We start from the raw sequence: 18,966 nt of genomic DNA, 5'->3' as shown, positions 1-18,966 counted from the left end.
CAAAAACTCAATGGATTTATCTGAAATTTGTTACTCGGGGGTTTTGGGGTCGCCGGTCACGAATCTGAAGTTACTTTTCAATAATTCAACATGGCGGATCCGAAATAGCCTACAAATTTTAAAATTCACCGAATTTGCTCGAAAATCAATACTTATTGAGTTTTTGGGGTCGTTGATTTCGAATTACTTCACTTTATATTGAAATCGAACACATTTTTTATTACTGATCTACTATTTTATTACTGTGTGACCATAAATTTCACCATTTCTACCGTCAAAGGAGTACTGAAATAATTAAATTGTTTAACATTTTTTATAAAAATGTCTAAAGAGACGCGTACTTTAAAGGATTTTCTGCAGGGTTTTTAATTTGTAGGCTATTTCGGATCCGCCATGTTGAATTATTAAAAAGTAACTTCAGATTCGTAACCGGCGACCCCAAAAACCCCCGAGTAACAAATTTCAGATAAATCCATTGAGTTTTTGAAAAACTTGTCCGCCATATTGGATCTGCCATTTTGAATTTTTGAAAACTTATACCGTATTCGTGTTTAGTGACCCAAAAAACATAAGTATATGGTGCAGACATAAAAATAATTCATCAATATATTATTTTTTGCAAAATAGTATTTTTTAAATCTTTTTTAGTGGAAAATCGCCATTTTGTCGTCCGCCATCTTAAATTTTGAAATTCGCAACTATATAGTTTTGTAGCTGGGTATTCGAGGACGCGATATTTTGGGTTCCGGAGCAAATTAACTGTCGTTTTCCATGTCAAAATATTTTTTGAATAAAAATTTTTTTGCAGAAAATCATGTTTTTTTGCAATAAAATTGTTATAAATATTAAGGATTTAATTATAATTAAATTTGGACTTCAGAATCGAAAAGAGCGATAAATTTTACGTTAGAAATGGGCTATCCTGAATTTTTTAAATTATTTTTTCATATAAAATAACAGCTGCTAAGTGAAGGTAAATTTTTCGTCCTGGCGGTCGTTAATGGGTTAAAAAAATAGAATATAATTAAATAATAAAGGTTAAATAAAGTGTAGTTATATTATTTTAGTCCATATATATCTGAAACATATGAAACCGATTAAAAATAAATGATAATTTTCTCAAAAAAAAATAAAAATTATTAACGTTCGTTCCAACGGATCGACCAACCCCAGCGTCTCCACCCGCCACAAAATTTCGACCGTCACTAGTCCAAGTTTAATACACAATGAAACAAACGAAATTAAAAATATTTATTATAAACTATCATAGCTCCGGTAAGTTTATTATAACTTACCAAATAAATTTCTATAAATTTCCATAAATTACCGCATAAATTTCCATAAATTACCTCCAAAATTTCCGTAAATTACCGAAATGAAAATTTTTAATTGTCGTTCGCGCTATATATATTTTTGTGAATTACCCCAAAACTTCCCATAAACATTTTAAATCAAATTTCAACTATTTTATAGAATTCAACAAGCAAAGAATTTTTTTTAATTTGTTTAAAAAAATTAAAAAATTATAAAAATTTTTTCCGGACCACCATGGATATTTATTTCTTGACACTTTATCTTCAAAAATATGTATTGATATTTATCATTTGGATAAAAAAATATTTTTAAAGTTTCAGACACCAAATTGTGCGCTACGCGGAGAATCACCCATAATCATAATACTACAATATAAGAATCGAAAATATATTTAGAAAAAAATTTATCACCATCATTTAAAATTCAATAAGAGTGACAAAGATAGAAGAGACGCACGCCTGAATTTCGCGCGACCACGTGACTCAATTGGCGCAATTTGAATTTAATTATCATTAAATATGATGCATTAAAAATTTTTTTACTGAAATAAAAATTAGTTTAATACAATAAGAATACAGTAGATAAAATTTTATATTTTAATGAAATTTTCATAAAATTATTTCATAAAATTTTTTCGAATTAATTTTATTCCAAATTTTTAAAATAATGCGAGACTGAAAGTTTCAAGCGAATTTCAAAATAGGTCACTTTTCAGAAGATATATATTGGATTTGGGTTTTCGAAATTTTAAATATTTGACCTTAAATTCGGATTTAGCGTTCAAAATACCTTAAATAACATCAGTGTGATGTATATCTGCTAATTTTTGTTTTGGTTTTTTTTAAGTTTTTTGTAAGTACGTGTATAGACATATATTGCAGTCAAGGGGTTATATTCTCTTTTTTCTGAATTCATAAAACTTATTTATTTTTTTTGCAAACAAAAATAAAATTCTCAATTTTTCTTTAATCCAATGACGTTCCATTTTTTTTAATTTTCTATTTTCTTTTACTAAAATTCTCGAGTTTTTTATTCTTTTTCGATTTTTCCTTAAAAAATTATAATTTTTTTCAATTGCTTCGATTTTTAATTTTTCTAATTTTTACAATAATTTTTCATTTTTATTTACATAATTTCTAATGGAATTTAAAAAAATAAAAGATATTTATTTTATTTACAGGAAATGTGAGAAGTTTAATAAAAATACCAAACGCAAAGGCCAGATCGACAATTGATAATTTTGTCATATACTTAAGTCCAGGAGATTCTAAAGACATGAAATTAAGTCTAAACACGGATGAGTCTTATAAACTGAAAATTTCTCTAAGTGGCAAACTTCTGGAAGCAAAGATTACAGCTAAAAGTTATTATGGAGTTCGCCACGGTTTAGAAACTTTAAGTCAAATGATATGGTGGGATGAGACAGTGGGAAAACAGGGAATGCTACGTGTATTAAGTCATGTTACAATTGATGATAAACCAAAATTTCCCTATCGTGGACTATTAATTGACACGGGTCGTCAATATTTTTCAATTGATGAATTAAAACGTGTCATCGATGGAATGTCAGCATCAAAACTGAATACATTTCATTGGCATCTCACTGATTCGCAAAGTTTTCCATTTGACTCGGCCATATTTCCGGAAATGGCACGTTGGGGTGCCTACAGTGGAGAACAAGTTTACACTCCTGAGGACGTTCGAGATCTTGTGCATTATGCAAGGATCAGAGGGATCAGAATTCTCATCGAGATTGATTCCCCTGCTCACGCTGGCGCTGGTTGGCAATGGGGTTAGTAGATGAAGTACATAATCCTTGATAAAAGCCGAACTGAGTAGTATTCAACAAATGTTATAACTCATTGAATATTTATGTATGCAACTTGCATGTTGAGAATTCGATATTTTCATTTGTTCTCACATATACATATTTAATATTCATTGTTTTTCAAATTTTTCTCTTCTTTTGTTTAATAAAACAAAACAAATTTATTGAAAATTTATTATTTACAGGTCCTGAACATGGATTAGGTGAATTATCATTATGCGTGGATCAAATGCCCTGGGCATCTTATTGCGGAGAACCGAATTGTGGTCAGATAAATCCAATCAATGAACATTCCTATCGAATTATTCAAGGACTTTACAAAGAACTTTTGGATTTAACTGAAATTCGTGACATCATTCATTTGGGTGGTGATGAAGTTAATCTCGATTGTTGGGCACAATATTCAAATATAACGGCTGCAATGCAAGCACAAAATATAACTGATCATTATGCCCTGTGGGGAGATTTTGAAATGAAACTATTGTTGAGTATACTTAAAGTGAATCAGGAAAAAATTCCACAAGCTGTAATTATATGGAGTTCACCATTAACAAAAAAGCCTCACATTACAACATATTTTGATTCTAAAGTTCATGTGATACAATCATGGGGTGGTAGTAATTGGCAAGAAACACAAGATTTATTAGACGATGGATTTCGCGTAATTCTATCACATGTGGATAAATGGTATTTTGATTGTGGTTTTGGAAAATGGAGAGAAACAGGCGATCCAGCTTGTGGAGAATATCGCACTTGGCAAACTGTCTATAATCATAGGCCCTGGCAGGAATATCCACAGAAACAATTGAATCTCATTCTTGGAGGAGAAGCTGCTATTTGGAGTGAGCAAGTGGGACAAATGTCCTTGGGACCTCGACTCTGGCCTAGGGCATCAGCACTTGCCGAAAGATTGTGGTAAATTATTATACATTGCGGAAGGGGGGGGGGGACAATTCAATTCAGGGCACATGAATTTTCCATCAAAATTATTAATTCAAATTTTCATTTTAAAAAATGTTATTAAATATAATTATTTTTCGAATTAAAATTTGACAGAATTTCTTTTTAAATGAATTCAGGATGGCCACCCAACCGGAAGGACCGGGAAAAATTTCAATTGGGAACAAACTGGGAAAAAGTCGGGATTGAAATTTTACACCAGGAGATTTTTTCAAATTTTTTCATCAAGCCGTTTACGAGATATGAATTTTTCAAAATTTTTATTTCTTATTTTTGAATGCTCATAACTTTCTTATAAATGTATCAATTTTAAGTTGTTCTTTTTCCAAAATGTGTGTTTTTAACTAAACTTTTCAACAATTTCATGCAAAAATTTATGCAATTAAAATTTACTATATTTTTTGTAATTTAAACGTTAAAATCTTGTTTTTAAAACTGTTTGTATTCTTCCATTTCTTTTTTTTTAATTTTCAAAAAAACTACTTCCTTTTACAAAAATTTTAAACTTGGTCTGGTCATTTTTATATCTTATGCACTTTTTGAAAATTTCGCAAATTTTAAAAAATTCCAAAAATATTGAAAAAATTATTTTCCCATGACTAAACCAGGCTTAAAATTTTTATAAAAGGAAGTAGTTTTTTTTTAAATTAAAAATAAATCGAAGGATACAAACATTTTTAAAAACAAGATTTTAAATTACGAAAAATATAGTAAATTTTAATTTTATAATTTTTTGCATGAAATTTTTGAAAAGTCCAGTTAAAAACACACATTTTGAAAAAAACTTTTATAATTGCTGCATTTTTAAAGAAGTTATAAGAATTAAAAAATAATTTTTTTTTTATCTCACCGGGAGATAAAAAGTCTAAAAATAGTGGTCACCACCCTAGAATTTTTACTTAATAGATGTTTGAGATACTAATTTTTTGTTGAACAGAATTTTTATTAATTCTTATTTAATCGAATATTAATTAATTTAGCAGAATTCTCATTCAACAGAATTTTAAGTGATTCGATATTTAAATGCAAAAATTTCCAATTCGCCGAATTCACAATTTGCTTAATAATTTCTGATTGATTAATTTTTTTTCGGACAAATGAAAATTCAGCGTTTTAAGAATTCTATCAAGTAATAATTCGTGCAATTAAAAAATCCGGTGAATTAGAAATTCTGATATTTAAAAATCCCGTTGAATGAGAATTTTGCTGAATTAATGTCGTATTAAATTAGAATTTTTTAAAAATAAAAATTTGGTAAAGAGAAAAAAAAAATTTCAGTTTACCAAAAAATCATAATTTGTCATAAAAAGTTAAATTTTTTAAAAAAAGATCAATTTCAATCACAACAAACAATATGATGATCAAGTTTATGATCAAAAAATTTTTAAAGAAATATTTTGTTCAATGAAAAATTCTATAAATTTTCATCTCATTTCTTGCAATATTTATTGATCGGCAGATTATAAAAAACATTTTTTTAGATAAAAATTTTTATAATTTTCCGTTTCAAAAAATATTTTCTTTTTTAATCATTGATTATAAAAATTGTAAACTTCATCATCGTAAATAGTTATAATAAATATTTAATTTTTTTTTTATAAAATTATGAAAAAAATTGATTAAATTAAAAAAAAATCGGAAATAATGATTACATTTTCCTGCATTTTTTTAAATCACTAGTTATGAACTAAACAAAACTTTTTTGACAAAAAAATTTAAATTTTATTTCAGGAGTGATTTACCAGAAAACGGCTTTTCTGTAGAAGAAAATGTATACACAAGATTATCCACACACATGGATATTCTGACGGCTCGGGGACTTAAAATAGAGGCAATGTGGCCACACTGGTGCTCTCAGAATCCAGGAAAATGCCTTTGACTGAGGTAGAAATTAACGGATAAACGTAAAGCCATTTCAGTACACCACAGTGACTCGAGGAAGCAAAGCTGTGAATTAATTATAATAATAATACTAATTGTTTTATCATTTATGAGGCCATTCATCAATTTCATCATGTCATGATTTTTTGCTATTATAGACTGATTATTGTCAAAAGAATTTGCGCTTTTCGATATAAAACATTATTCAATCGTCACAAATAACAAAAAAAAAAAAAAAACAAAACAAAACAAAACTGCAAACATAAATACGTTTTTTAGAAAATTTTTTAGAAAATCTTTTGCTGAACACAATATTATAGATTTATACATTGTTGAGCTTGTATTCGAGACTCAATTAAAATAATACTGAAAAAACAATTTTAAGAAATGCGAATTTTAATAAGAGAAGCAATAATCATGAACGAAATTTAATTTGCGACATTTAAAAAAATAATATATATATATATATATATATATATATGCTCAAGCTAATGGCACCTATGACTGTTTCAAGTTAGAAAAAAAAATACAAAATACAGATCAGTCTCTTAGCACTGAGTACTTTAGATAAAAATATTATTCCACATAATAAATAGATGAAAGCAAAGAGTTTTCATGATGGGGTCCAATGAAGGGCTTGATGAGAGCTTACTTTTATATTTATATGTATAGAAAAAAAGGAAGAACAAAAAGGAAATTTTTCTTTTTGTTTCAGTGTAGCAAAATTTGCTTTAGGTGATTATCAAAGAAAGTAAAAATAATTATTTATGAAATGAAGGAATGAAAGTTATTCATGCAATAATAAATAAAATATTTATGTGCTTGTGAATATGAGAAATATGGTGCAGTTTCGGAGTGAAAATAATCATTTTAAGTAACGAAGTGAAAAGTACTTTTTGTTACTAAAGTTTTTAAAAGAAAACATTGTTTATATAATTTTTAATACTAAAAATCTAAATAAGAATTATTAATTTATTTTATAAGTTTATCAAATTTAATTTTTAGTATTTTTTTTTTTTTATAAACTGCAGTTATTATATATTTAACGTTAAAAGAAACATTTGATAAGAAATGACAAAATTAATCTATTAATAATTTTATTGATAATATATTTATTGTGCAATAATTAAAATAATTCTATGTAATAAAATTTTAAGTCGATGTAGGGGAAAAAAAATTTTTTATATACTTATTTGTATAGCAATTATTATTGAAGAAAATTAACAAACAAATTAAATTCATTTCGTTCAAAGTGCCTTTTCTACTTTGTTTTTGCACCTTAAACGCAAACAAATGCAAAAAATACTTAGTAATTCTCGTTCCTAAAAAAAAAAAATAGTTCTGTGGACAGGACTGAAAAAATGTAGGTACCGTATTCTAATCTTCAGAGTTGATATTAATATTTGATGTGCGTGAAAGACAACGTATAATATATAAATATGAAATGTATACTTAACGAAAAAAAAAAATTGTTATGGAATATAAATGTTTGTGTTTGGTGGATTAGAGTTTATAATTGAAATGCCATCCATTAAATGAATCAATTTAAACTAGTTTATAATAACTAGTAGACTTTTTAGTTCTATCGATATATGTAAATTTACAAGATTTAAATTTCTTTAAAAATGTTAAAAAAATTTTTTTAATCTCTTAAAAAACAGATTTTCAATTTTTGTAAAAACGTGGAAAAGATTATTATAAAATCTGTAAAAAATAACAATATAAAACAGAAAAATAATTCTATTATATTATAGTAAAAAGTATTAAACACGGCAGAGCGATACTTTTTTTGTATGCTGATTTTTAAACAGATGCTTAATTTAAATTAATTAAAGGATCGAAAATTTTTATATATATATATATATGTGTGATAGAGAAGTTTATGTAGTTGACAGTTGAAATAATTTTTCTTAGAATTATATTTGATATAGTAAGACTGTTAGGTGAGAAGAGGCATTCTAGAATAGTTTATATTATTTTATCTGCAAATTGATTTTTTAAAAAATCGAAAACAAAGATCGAAATATCTCATATGGATAGCAAAATTATTATTGTAAAGTTTTTGTTTTTAAAACAGGTTCGGTATTTTTTTCACGGTTGTAAAACTGTAAAAAAAACATTAGATTCTACTGTGTAGATTATAAATGAATCATGAAAATAAATAATTTAAGAATAATCACATTAGTATCAGCATCATCGCCATAAATGATTTAGATATGCGTGTGACATGAAATTCCAAAAATGGCCTATAATTGAAAATACACGCTTCGATTTCACTTGCACAATATGGGACTTTAAATGGATTTATAATATAAAAGAATTTCACGTTCTTCACAAAGATTTTAGATTTTCACATAATATATAATTTAAATGTAAATTTTATTATGAAACATCTCGATAAAATTTTCTCTCTTTAAAGTCCTTTATTTAATGCAAAAAAATATACAGATTGTAATTAAATTGTACTTACACATCGACTGTTTGATAAGAGAAAAAAAAAAAAACATTTTCGCAGGAAGAAATGGTGAATTTTAACTTTAAAATAATAGAAAAATATATTTCTTTGTTTTTTATTTCTTTTACATTATTTTTAGAAACGAATGTCTTAAGTTATTAACAATAATAGGTTAATTAGATGACAATTATGCGTAGTGCAATTTTATTTTAATTCTGTACATATTATGAATATTATTATTATTTCAAAAATGATATTCATTATTTCACCTCATGTTTTAGTCAAAATTATTGTTACAAACTGTAAATTATTGAACTTAAACATTAAAATTTTACTACAAAGTGATCTGCATCTTTGATTGTATTTTGATATTTAATCCTTGATGAGTTCTATACAATTCAACTTAATTAAAATTTTAGAATTTGAATAATAATACTTATAACTAAATTTAATTTAGAAAATAAATTGTGAAAATTTTTCACATTTCAAAATAATTGCAAAAAAATTAGAACCAATTGACAACCTAATAAATCCTTTTTATGACATTTGTTTATTTTTTTTTTTTGCAAACATGAAATGCATTAAAGAATTTCATTTGTTTTATTTAGTTTTGTCATGGGAGAAATTTTATTTTCAACCATAATAGCGTTACTTTGATTTTCTGATTTTTTTGTATTATCAACATTTGATGAAATATTGGTACACATGACAATTTTTGGTGTTGAAGTTTTTGATTTCTTTTTAAAACATTTATTTATAATAAAGAAATAAATTACTTCAAAAACACTAACAAAAGAGCCACCAACACAAAGACCTAAAATACCACCAAGTGACGCTACAACAAACAAATAATTATAATAATTTTTCGAAATTTTGAAAACGCAAAAAAAAAAAAATTAAATAAACTTACCAATAAGATCATTCAATGATTTCCATTTATCTCTTTTATATTTTATACAAGTAATATCACGAAAATATATCACAGCTGTAGAAGTCTTATTAATATCCAAACCATTTCTGAAAATAATCAATTTTTTTTTAACTTTATAAAAAATTATTTAATTTATTTTTCATATGCAAAAGTTTGAAGATTATTAAAATTTATTTTTCATATTTTTGTATTTCTGAAAAAACAAAAAGAAAGTAATTTAAAAATTTTATAAATATTAAATAATACTTTAATCTTACAATAACATAATGTTATTATGAAATGATTCCATATAAGCACTTTCTGTATTTAAAGTGTACCAATTATCAGTACATAAAGGAAAACAAGAGCAATTTGTCTTTTTTGGTTGTTTTTCATCATCATTATCTTCTTGTTCTTCTTGTTCTTCTTCTTCTTCTTCAGACGAACTTACATCATAAGCATTCACATCACTGTCTGTTTGTAACTCAGAAATATTTTCTAAAAGAAAAAAAAATGAAATTAATATATTTAATATATTTTTTATAAAATTTTATAAATTCATTCAATTAAAATGTAATTTGTAAGAAATTATTTTATTACTTACTTCTTATGGATTGTAAACATTCAATATCCCTAAGATTACAAATTCTTACATCAGGATCTATAAAGTTTGATCAAATATAACATATGGTTAAAAGTTAATTTAAAAAAAAATGTAATAATAGGGTTGCCACAAGAAAAAAATTTGTCGATTTCTCTGAAATTTTTTTTTTTTTATTAAATTTAATGAGAAATCTAATAATTTGAAATTAGAAAAACTAATAAATTATTTTTCAACATTCCTGAATGTTTTTTACATTGTAAATTTAATTATTTTTCAAAAATTATATCTGCAAATTAATCGAATCATGAGAAAGGTGAAAAAGGTAATAAATTATCAAAATAAGGTGAAATAGGTGAGAAAATTTTAAATAGGTGAACTAGAGGACAAATTTCCTTGACAAAAAAAAAAAACTTTCCTGACTTGTGGCTACCCTGAATAATACATCAACTAAATAAATATAAAATTCGAAGCTTACAAATTTTAGGATAGTAGAAAGGTATGCATTTACAATGAGTTACAATAAATTTTATTCTGCATTGTGAAACGCAAGACTGATATCCATAAGTGGTGCTTATATTCAACTTTTTCTGTAATTGATTTTTACAAGAATAATTAACAGCTGATTATTTTTATTATTTATTTTATTTTAAATAAAAAAATAGAAATTTTATTTTAATTTTTATTAATTTTTTTTTTATATTTATTTTAAATTGAATAAGACATACCTCATCTTTAAATAAACAATTTCTTAAATTAAGTGGTAAGTCACGAATGCCTGGTTCACTTTCAATAATTGTTCCTGATAATAAAACAGTAACTTCTTGAGAAGGTTGAATAATAATTGATCGCAAATCAACTTCAGGAAATTCATTTGGATGATGTATCAAAATTGATGCTCCAATATATGGTTTAATGCTACCAATATAGTATTCACTTTCAAGATCAAAATGCACTATTAATCCATAATCTCTGCCAGCACCCGGTACAAACTAAAAAACAAAATTAAAAATTAAAATTTAAAAAATATATTTTTTTTCAAATTTGACTTACTTGAATTTCATCAACACCTGGTTGCCCCTCATCTTTAATTTTATTATAATTCCAATCTTCTTTAGTGGTATTATCAACGTTCCTGCTCATAAGTATAGATTATTTCTATATAGTTTTTCATTTTTTTTTTTAACCCCTTCACTGTTATTGACCTCTATAGAGGCATAAAAATGTCGTGCCACCAGTGTGCATGACCGCTATAGCGGCATCTCAAAAAAAATAAGTAGACACAAAATATGATAAATTATCGATAGTTTACTTCATTATTTTAATAATCGTTTACTTCATTATTTTAACAATACAATAAACTTGTCAATGGGTATTCTTAGATTTTCGGGTTTTTTTTAATATCAATTTAAAAAAAAAAAAATTTTTTTCCCACATACGGGACACTGAAGCTTTATTTTTGCTACACTGCGAAGGGGTTAATAAATATTACAAATCAAAAAAATAGCTTACAATTTTTTGTTGTGTCTCACATGATAATTGAAGGAACAACAAAATCCTTCGCTGGATTTAGTGGCCTTAAATATTTTATTACAATCATATTCTTGATCGAGCCAAACGCAAAGACGAAGCATTTTGCTGCACGGTTGCATTAACTAATGGAAAAAAATTCAACAAAAAAAGAAAAAAAAATTATTGTACAAAATTAGTAGACAGAAAATTTAATTTAAAAAAGGGACACATGAATAAGCTCTAAAAAATTTTTTTTAGAATTATAATTTGATAGAAACTTATTCTTTAGAATATTAATTTTGCAGAATATTTATTTTTATTTGAATTGAATTTCTGACAAATTAAATTTACGTCTAAATAAAAATTTTGTCAAATTGATTTTTGACCATTTGCATTTTCTAAAACATTAATATTCGAACAAATAAATATTCTGCAAAATTAATATTCTAAAGAATAAGATTCTATCAAATCATAATTCTAAAAAAAATTTTTTAGTTATTTATGCGTCCCATTAAAAAAATAATATATTTTTATTATTATTATTTACTTCAAACATAAGTTGCTCCATTGTTTTATTAATACGCTCCAAAATAGAGGACATATTTTTAAAATTTTCTCTTTGAAATGAAGGTCTAATTAATTGAGGCAGTAATTTGAAAAAACTATCAATTTCTTCTTGTCCAATATTTTTCTTTAACCTGCATTATTTGAAATTTAAATTTATTATAAAATATTTTACTTTAATAACATTAAATTAAATATAAACTGAAAGAAAATATATAACAAAATTTCGTTAATACTTTTCAATTTAGGGAAAACTTGTCAAAACTGGAAAAAATTGATATAAAATATATTAAATATCAGTAAAAATTTTGTAGAATTACTGTAAATTATGTTAAAGTTCGTAAATATTTACAAAAATTTGCAATTTCCCTAAATTGAAAAATATTTACTAAAATCTCTACTATACTTAAGAAGGTTCGGGGGATCATTTGAGGGGCAGGCAGGGAAGAGGGAGTACCAATGCTTCAGCATACGAATTTTAATTTCATACCAACATAATATCGTTAATGAAAATATGCATTTACTTTTATTCTATTGTATGAAACACACCTAATTTAATTTATTTAATTATATTTTAATATATTCTTGCATATAAATGTGTATAATTGTGAATTTATCGTTAAAATAATTTAAAAGAAATATAACATCTGACTGCAGTTGACTTGGCAACGCTGCATTTATTGTGTAGTGTTGGCTAACATGAGTAAAACTTTCGTTGTCTATTTTCATCTCAGTCCGTCGTAGGTTATCTCATTTCCTTTCTCGCTTACTCTGTCAGTGTATTTGCTAACAACTTCACATAGTATGCGCGTGTGTTGTCAAATGTCAATTGACAAACCTAACCCCAAATAAAATGCAAACATGGAAAGTGTTCTAAGGTATAAAGGCAGATTTATTAATAAAAAACAATTAGATAGGCGTGTTAAACAATTTTCTTTTTCAATTTAACACATTTTGTTTTTTATTACATTACATTTCGTATTTCAAATTATAAAATTACTTTAAACCATAGAATTGTTATTGCAAAAAATATATCTATTTATTAAATATAATTAATTTTTTTTCAATTAAATTAATAATTAATAATTATGATTATCATAATCATAGCATTAAATTTTTTTAAATTAATTATCAAGATAAAAATTAATTGAAATAGCTAACATTGATCATTTTAATATCCATTAAGATTTGTTATTTATTTTTTTGTAATCGATTGTTAATAACTAAATTTATAAATTTTTGTAAAAAAATAAACCATTTTTTAACATTTTTTAAAATTTAATATATTAAGTTAAAATTGTTTTTTTTTCATAAAAACGTTTAAAATAAAAGTTTGTATTTTATTGTATTTTTGAATTCTCGCGGGTAAAGTCAACGCGTTGATCACATTACAGTGTTGCCGTCGTTTCAATGCCCCTGTCCGAAATACTGCTTGAATGCATGATTTCTAATTGATTTTTATTAATTATCTTTAAAACTATGCGGTGAAAATACAATATTATTAAATGTTTACAATCAGAAATGTTTCCGCTATTCAATTCAAAGTTTTTTTAAACAGTGTAACCTTTTTTTATGCACTTTTATTGATATTTTGTCTCACCTTAGAACACTATCCCATAAGAGCCTATGTATAAAATGTGAACTTTGACTTCAATTTTCTCAAAAAGTATACGGTAAATCATTTTCATACTTGGTGGAAAATTGAATGGCATCCCAGACATTAGGAAAAAAAAAATCGGACAAGTGCGAGTTACACTCGCACTGAAATCGAGGGTTCCGTACTCGAAGCGAACTTATTTGGTATAAAAACAAATGTTTAAAAAATACGTGTTGTATGACAACTAATATAAGTGATACAAAAAGGAACAATTTTGTAAAATTCAAGAAAATTGTTCCTCTTCGTATCACTTATATTAGTTGTCATACAACACATATTTTTTAAACATTTGTTTTTATACCAAATAAGTTCGCTTCGAGTACGGAACCCTCGATTTCAGTGCGAGTGTAACTCGCACTTGTCCGATTTTATTTTTTAAAAAATATTTTACTAAAAAAATATAAGAAACATAATTTTATTTCAACTCGCAATATTTTTATTGTATTTACATTTTAAAAATATATTGAATATTAAATTTTATCTTTCTAAGTCAAAAAGAGATAAAACTTAAGATATTGATATAAGGCTAGTAGCTGCTTGTCAAGGAAAAATCGAAAGTTATCTAAAAAATAAAATTTGTTTATTAATTCCAGAAAAATCAACTCCAATCATCCTCGCTATATTTTTTTTGTAATCTACACGTAAAAATACGTCAAAATATATAAAATTTGAATCACTGTAGAAAAACTTTTTTCGTTTTTTGCGGAAAAATACATTTTTTTCTGAAATTTATCATTTTTCTTCAAAAATTTGATAAAAATTGATCATCAACTCCAATCGCGCTTACATTTTTTCCCTGTATTTTTCACGCAAAAATTGAGTTTTACAGCAAGTATGAACAGTCTGGATTGAATATTGTGTGCGCTAGGGAGAATAAATCATTTTTTTCGAAATTTTTGATTTTTCCTTGACAACGCTATGTAAATTAATCCGAATCAAGTTCGCTATAATTTTCCTGTAATTTTCACGTAAAAATACGTAAGTGTGTCAAATTTGAGCTCTTTATGTCAAAAGATGTGGCCGCTAGGGGGGGGGTACATACTCATTTTTAGGTATTTTTCGTAAAAATTCATGGTTTTTCCTTGACAACGCTATGATAATCAACTCCAATCATGCTCGCTATATTTTTTTTGTAATCTACACGTAAAAATACGTTAAAATATATAAATTTAATTTGCTTTAAATAAAATTTTGTTCGTTTTTGGTGGAAAAATACATTTTTTTCCTAAAATTGTCATTTTTTCTTGAAAAACTTGATAAAAAGTTAATCATCAACTCTAATCGTGACCGCTTTTTTTCCCCTGTATTTTTCCCGTAAAAATACATTTGTATACTAAATATGATCTGTCTGGGTTGAATATTGTGTGCGCTAGGGAGAATAAATTATTTTTTTCGAAATTTTTGATTTTTCCTTGACAACGCTATGTAAATTGATCCGAATCAAGTTCGCTATAATTTTCCTGTAATTTTCACGTAAAAATACGTAAGTGTGTCAAATTTGAGCTCTTTATGTCAAAAGATGTGGCCGCTAGGGGGGGGGTACATAGTCATTTTTAGGCATTTTTCGTAAAAATTCATGGTTTTTCCTTGACAACGCTATGTTAATCAATTCCAATCAAGTTCGCTATAATTTTCCTGTAATCTACACGCGAAAATACATATGTATACTAATTTTCAGCCCTCCAGATAAATTTATGTGGCCGCTAGGGGGGGGGGGTACACGATTTCAAAAAAACCGATATTAATAGGGTTCCGAACCGAGTACGGAACCCTAAAAATATTTCAAAATTTTTTAACCTTTTTCAAAATACCCCCGAACCTCCTTAATAAAGTTTGTTACATATTTTCTTTCAGTGTAAAATATTACAACCGGTGAAATTTCAACTCATCCAAATTGATGTTGTTAAAGGGGTATCAAGTTTTTTACTGTTATTATTTGGGATCTAAAATTATTGTGAATTATAAAAATGAAAAACAAATTTTTTTTTACCATTTTAGAAATTTTATTTTTTGAAAATATTAAAATTTTTAAAAATCCATACGATTGATTTTTCAGAAGAATGAAAAAAGACTATAAAAAAATTGCCGATTAAAAATTAAATTGTGGAAGAAGATGAATTTTTAAGAAATAATATTGATAAAATTTAAGCCAAACATAATTGGTTTTGTTTAGGGGTAACAATTTTTGAAAAATTTTTTTAGAACTTTAAATCATATTTCTCAGTGAAAAATGAAAAAAAAGTAATTTTTAACAATTTTTTTATTTGTCAAAAATTTCATTTTTTTTTAAATGAATTTTTTCAAAATCCATACGATTGATTGTTCAGAATCATAAAAAAAAGTATATAAAAAAATCTGCAATGAAAAATAATAAAAATTGCGACAGAAGTTAAAATTTTTAGTTTTTGATAATTTTCGAGTTTTATTTGAAAAATTACACTGGTATACAAAAAAAATTGATGTTCTGAGCTTTTGATCAGACCATGACTACTTTATGTTTTCGAGGTCGCTGATTACGAATTCGGTGTTAGTTTTTTAAAATTCAAAATGGCGGATCCAGTATGTTTCAAGCAAATCTGTATGATTTTTGAAATCTTCATTTTTCTCGACATTCGTGGTCACCTGTACCAAAAAAGGGCATCTTTTAGAAGACGCCACCTACAGCTAAGAAATTGAACTAAATACACTTAAAAATATTTTTTTAAATTTTCTCTATGTAATGTGCAATAATGTCCAAAAAGAATTTTTGCAATTTATTTCATACTTTTCTTACAACAAAAGTTTTAAAACGTGTACTTTTTTGTCAATTCTAAACCAGAAAGTCCCCTTAAACGGACTTCATATTCGGTTTCAGCAACCCCGAAAACATAAAGTAGTTATGGTCTGATCAAAAGCTCAGAACGTCAATTTTTTTTTGTTTGACAATGTTATTAATGAATTAATTGTTTTTCAATTTCTCATAATATATTACAGTTTTAAATACATAATATTGTCAGAAAAAAAATTGACAACCTTAAACAGCCTTAATGTCGAAAGGTTGAAATTTTAGCCATCCCTCACCTTAAATAGATATCATTAATACTATGTAAATAATAATAAGATATAATTAATTTTAATTGAATTTATATAAAAACTTACAAAGTTTTTGTAACGTTTAAAGCTGATGGAAGATACACTTTATTATGATTACAAATAGTAATTGCAGGAAATTCAATATCCCAAATTGGATAAGCCGTGGTTTCAATTGTTGTTGTTGTTGGTGTTTTTGAATAATGATACATAATAATGAACATCATACCAAATGCAATCAACAAAAATATTGTGCAAATCTTAAAAAATAAATTTATACATTATAAATAATAGTTTTACAACAATAAAATTTTTATAATTTATTTATTCTAAATTTATATAAATTCACTGTCAATTAAATTACTGTATCATTAAATGATAATAAATCTATTGTCCTTGACGGTATATAGAAATATTATCCCTTATCGTATGATTGTCAATTTCATTTAATTAATATAAAAAGAGGGAGTGTTCATGGCAATACTTTATATATCAGTAAAAATTATTAATTTTTTTCATTTATAACTAAATAAATAGAAATTATTTTTTAATTATTATATATAAAAAATATTTGAAAAACAAATATAATTTATTATTCAAAATTAAATACATACCAAAGACCAAATAATTCTTTCGACAACACTTGTATTTGGAGAAGTAATATAATGAAAACCATGAAGACTAGTATGTTCACAAAAATTTTGAAAATTTGGTCCTAAAATTTTTTTACCACTACATTTTCTTTTTCGACTTGAAAGTCTAATTATATCTCCTAAAGTGTAAAGAAAATTATAATTTCTTTTATTATTCACATATAATAATTTTAAATTATAATTTAAGTAGAAATTAATTAATAGTAATAATAATAATATATTAAACATAAATAAATTGAAGAATATAAAATATGTGTTTGTCAATAAAATTAAATCTTTTCAAACAATATGCTAAAGTTAAAAAAATAAATAAAATTAAATAAAGAAAAAAATTGAATAAATTAAATATGCTAAAGGTTCCTGAGATTTGCTTAAATATAAAAAAAATAAAAATTAAAAATATTGAAAAAGAATGTTTTTTAAATTACTCACCAGTTTGACTGGAATTATTTTTCACTGTTTTCTGATTTTGTAAATTTTTCATTTTTTTTTTTTGCACTATTTGTGATAATTATAAAATTGACAATGTCAACTGTTCATTAAAAAAGAAGAACATTATTCAAGCGCGTGAAAGTAACTGACAATGAAAGCATAATATTCATATTAAAGATCCTGCGCCCATTTGTGTTTTTATTGGTGTAATTTACGGAACCCTATATACATTGTATCACCTGTATTATCTATTGTGATGAAAAGAAAATATATAGAAACTACGTTGTTATAAATTCAAGTTCATATGCGCATGCATTTACGATTCTCCAGGGAGATTAAATAGTTCTTTAAACTGTTAATTAATTAGTAAAAAATATTTTTACACCACACCAGATGAAGGTTTCTTTTTTTTTATTAAAAAAATTATAAACGATTTTTTTTTATTAACGATACTAAAGTTCACAACGTTTATGACAAATGCTTTTTAAAGAAATATTTTTTTCATAATATGAAAAATTCTATAGTAAAAAAAAAATTATTTGATTCGAAGAATCGGTTTCTAGAACTATTATCAAATAATTTTTATTTGAGTCAATTAAATGGTTTTTGTTTCAAATACAGTTTATTTAAGGCAAATAAAAATTATTTGGTTCAAATAAATATTTATTTATTAATAGTCTCAAAAATATTACTTACAAAATTTTTATTGATTAACAAATTATAAAAAACATTGTTTTTAGATAAATTTTTTTTTTATAATTTTCCATCTAATAAAAAAATTGTTTTATTTATTTAAAATAATATAAAAAAAAATTGAATAAATTAGTTCTAAACTCATATTAATTATGCAGCATTATTTAACTTTATCTAATCGAAAGTTTAATCCAACATTTTGTCAATATGTAAGAACATCCCCTTTCTTAACATAGTGATGATAAAATGAAATGATATTGTAATTTTTTCGCATCGATTACATTTTTAATTTACTGTCATATAGTTGTAGTTATTTAGATAATATTATTCCCCATCAGATCCCTTAATTTTTAATAATTAAATTGTTTATAAAATTAATTAATAATTACTATCAGTTATTATTAATTTTAACATTGCAATAGCAATATATAATAATA

The 18,966-nt window shown here is 25.0% G+C and overlaps 2 protein-coding genes across 5 annotated transcripts in view; one reads left to right on the top strand and one right to left on the bottom strand.

The window, feature by feature from the left end:
* LOC127290228 (probable beta-hexosaminidase fdl) overlaps window positions 1-6,680 on the top strand; it is a 75,106-nt gene extending 68,426 nt beyond the window's left edge. For all 4 annotated transcript variants that reach the window (XM_051318686.1, XM_051318684.1, XM_051318687.1 and 1 more), the window contains 3 exons: window positions 2,495-3,106; window positions 3,328-4,057; window positions 5,834-6,680. In XM_051318686.1, coding sequence (XP_051174643.1) covers window positions 2,495-3,106; window positions 3,328-4,057; window positions 5,834-5,981 — 1,490 coding nt within the window. In that variant the 3' untranslated portion in view covers window positions 5,982-6,680. The remainder of the gene's footprint in view (window positions 1-2,494; window positions 3,107-3,327; window positions 4,058-5,833) is intronic.
* A 2,130-nt stretch (window positions 6,681-8,810) lies between these two features.
* Window positions 8,811-18,966, bottom strand: part of LOC127290219 (pickpocket protein 11-like) — a 57,651-nt gene continuing 47,495 nt past the window's right edge. Inside the window, exons 3-15 of the mRNA XM_051318665.1 lie at window positions 17,837-18,084; window positions 17,366-17,523; window positions 16,821-17,011; window positions 12,009-12,159; window positions 11,462-11,604; window positions 11,003-11,084; window positions 10,678-10,941; window positions 10,428-10,539; window positions 9,953-10,009; window positions 9,627-9,846; window positions 9,349-9,455; window positions 9,052-9,273; window positions 8,811-8,827 (exon numbers count right to left, since the gene is read on the bottom strand). Of these exons, the coding sequence (XP_051174622.1) occupies window positions 8,811-8,827; window positions 9,052-9,273; window positions 9,349-9,455; window positions 9,627-9,846; window positions 9,953-10,009; window positions 10,428-10,539; window positions 10,678-10,941; window positions 11,003-11,084; window positions 11,462-11,604; window positions 12,009-12,159; window positions 16,821-17,011; window positions 17,366-17,523; window positions 17,837-17,888 (1,776 nt within the window). The 5' untranslated portion in view covers window positions 17,889-18,084. The remainder of the gene's footprint in view (window positions 8,828-9,051; window positions 9,274-9,348; window positions 9,456-9,626; window positions 9,847-9,952; window positions 10,010-10,427; window positions 10,540-10,677; window positions 10,942-11,002; window positions 11,085-11,461; window positions 11,605-12,008; window positions 12,160-16,820; window positions 17,012-17,365; window positions 17,524-17,836; window positions 18,085-18,966) is intronic.

This window comes from Leptopilina boulardi, unplaced genomic scaffold (genome assembly GCF_019393585.1).
Source record: "Leptopilina boulardi isolate dan_hultmark-lab unplaced genomic scaffold, ZJU_Lbou_2.1 LbouV2_58, whole genome shotgun sequence".
NCBI classification, from domain to species: Eukaryota; Metazoa; Arthropoda; class Insecta; order Hymenoptera; family Figitidae; genus Leptopilina; species Leptopilina boulardi.
Note: the sequence above shows the minus strand (reverse complement) of the source record. Positions and strands in the feature narration are given on the sequence as shown.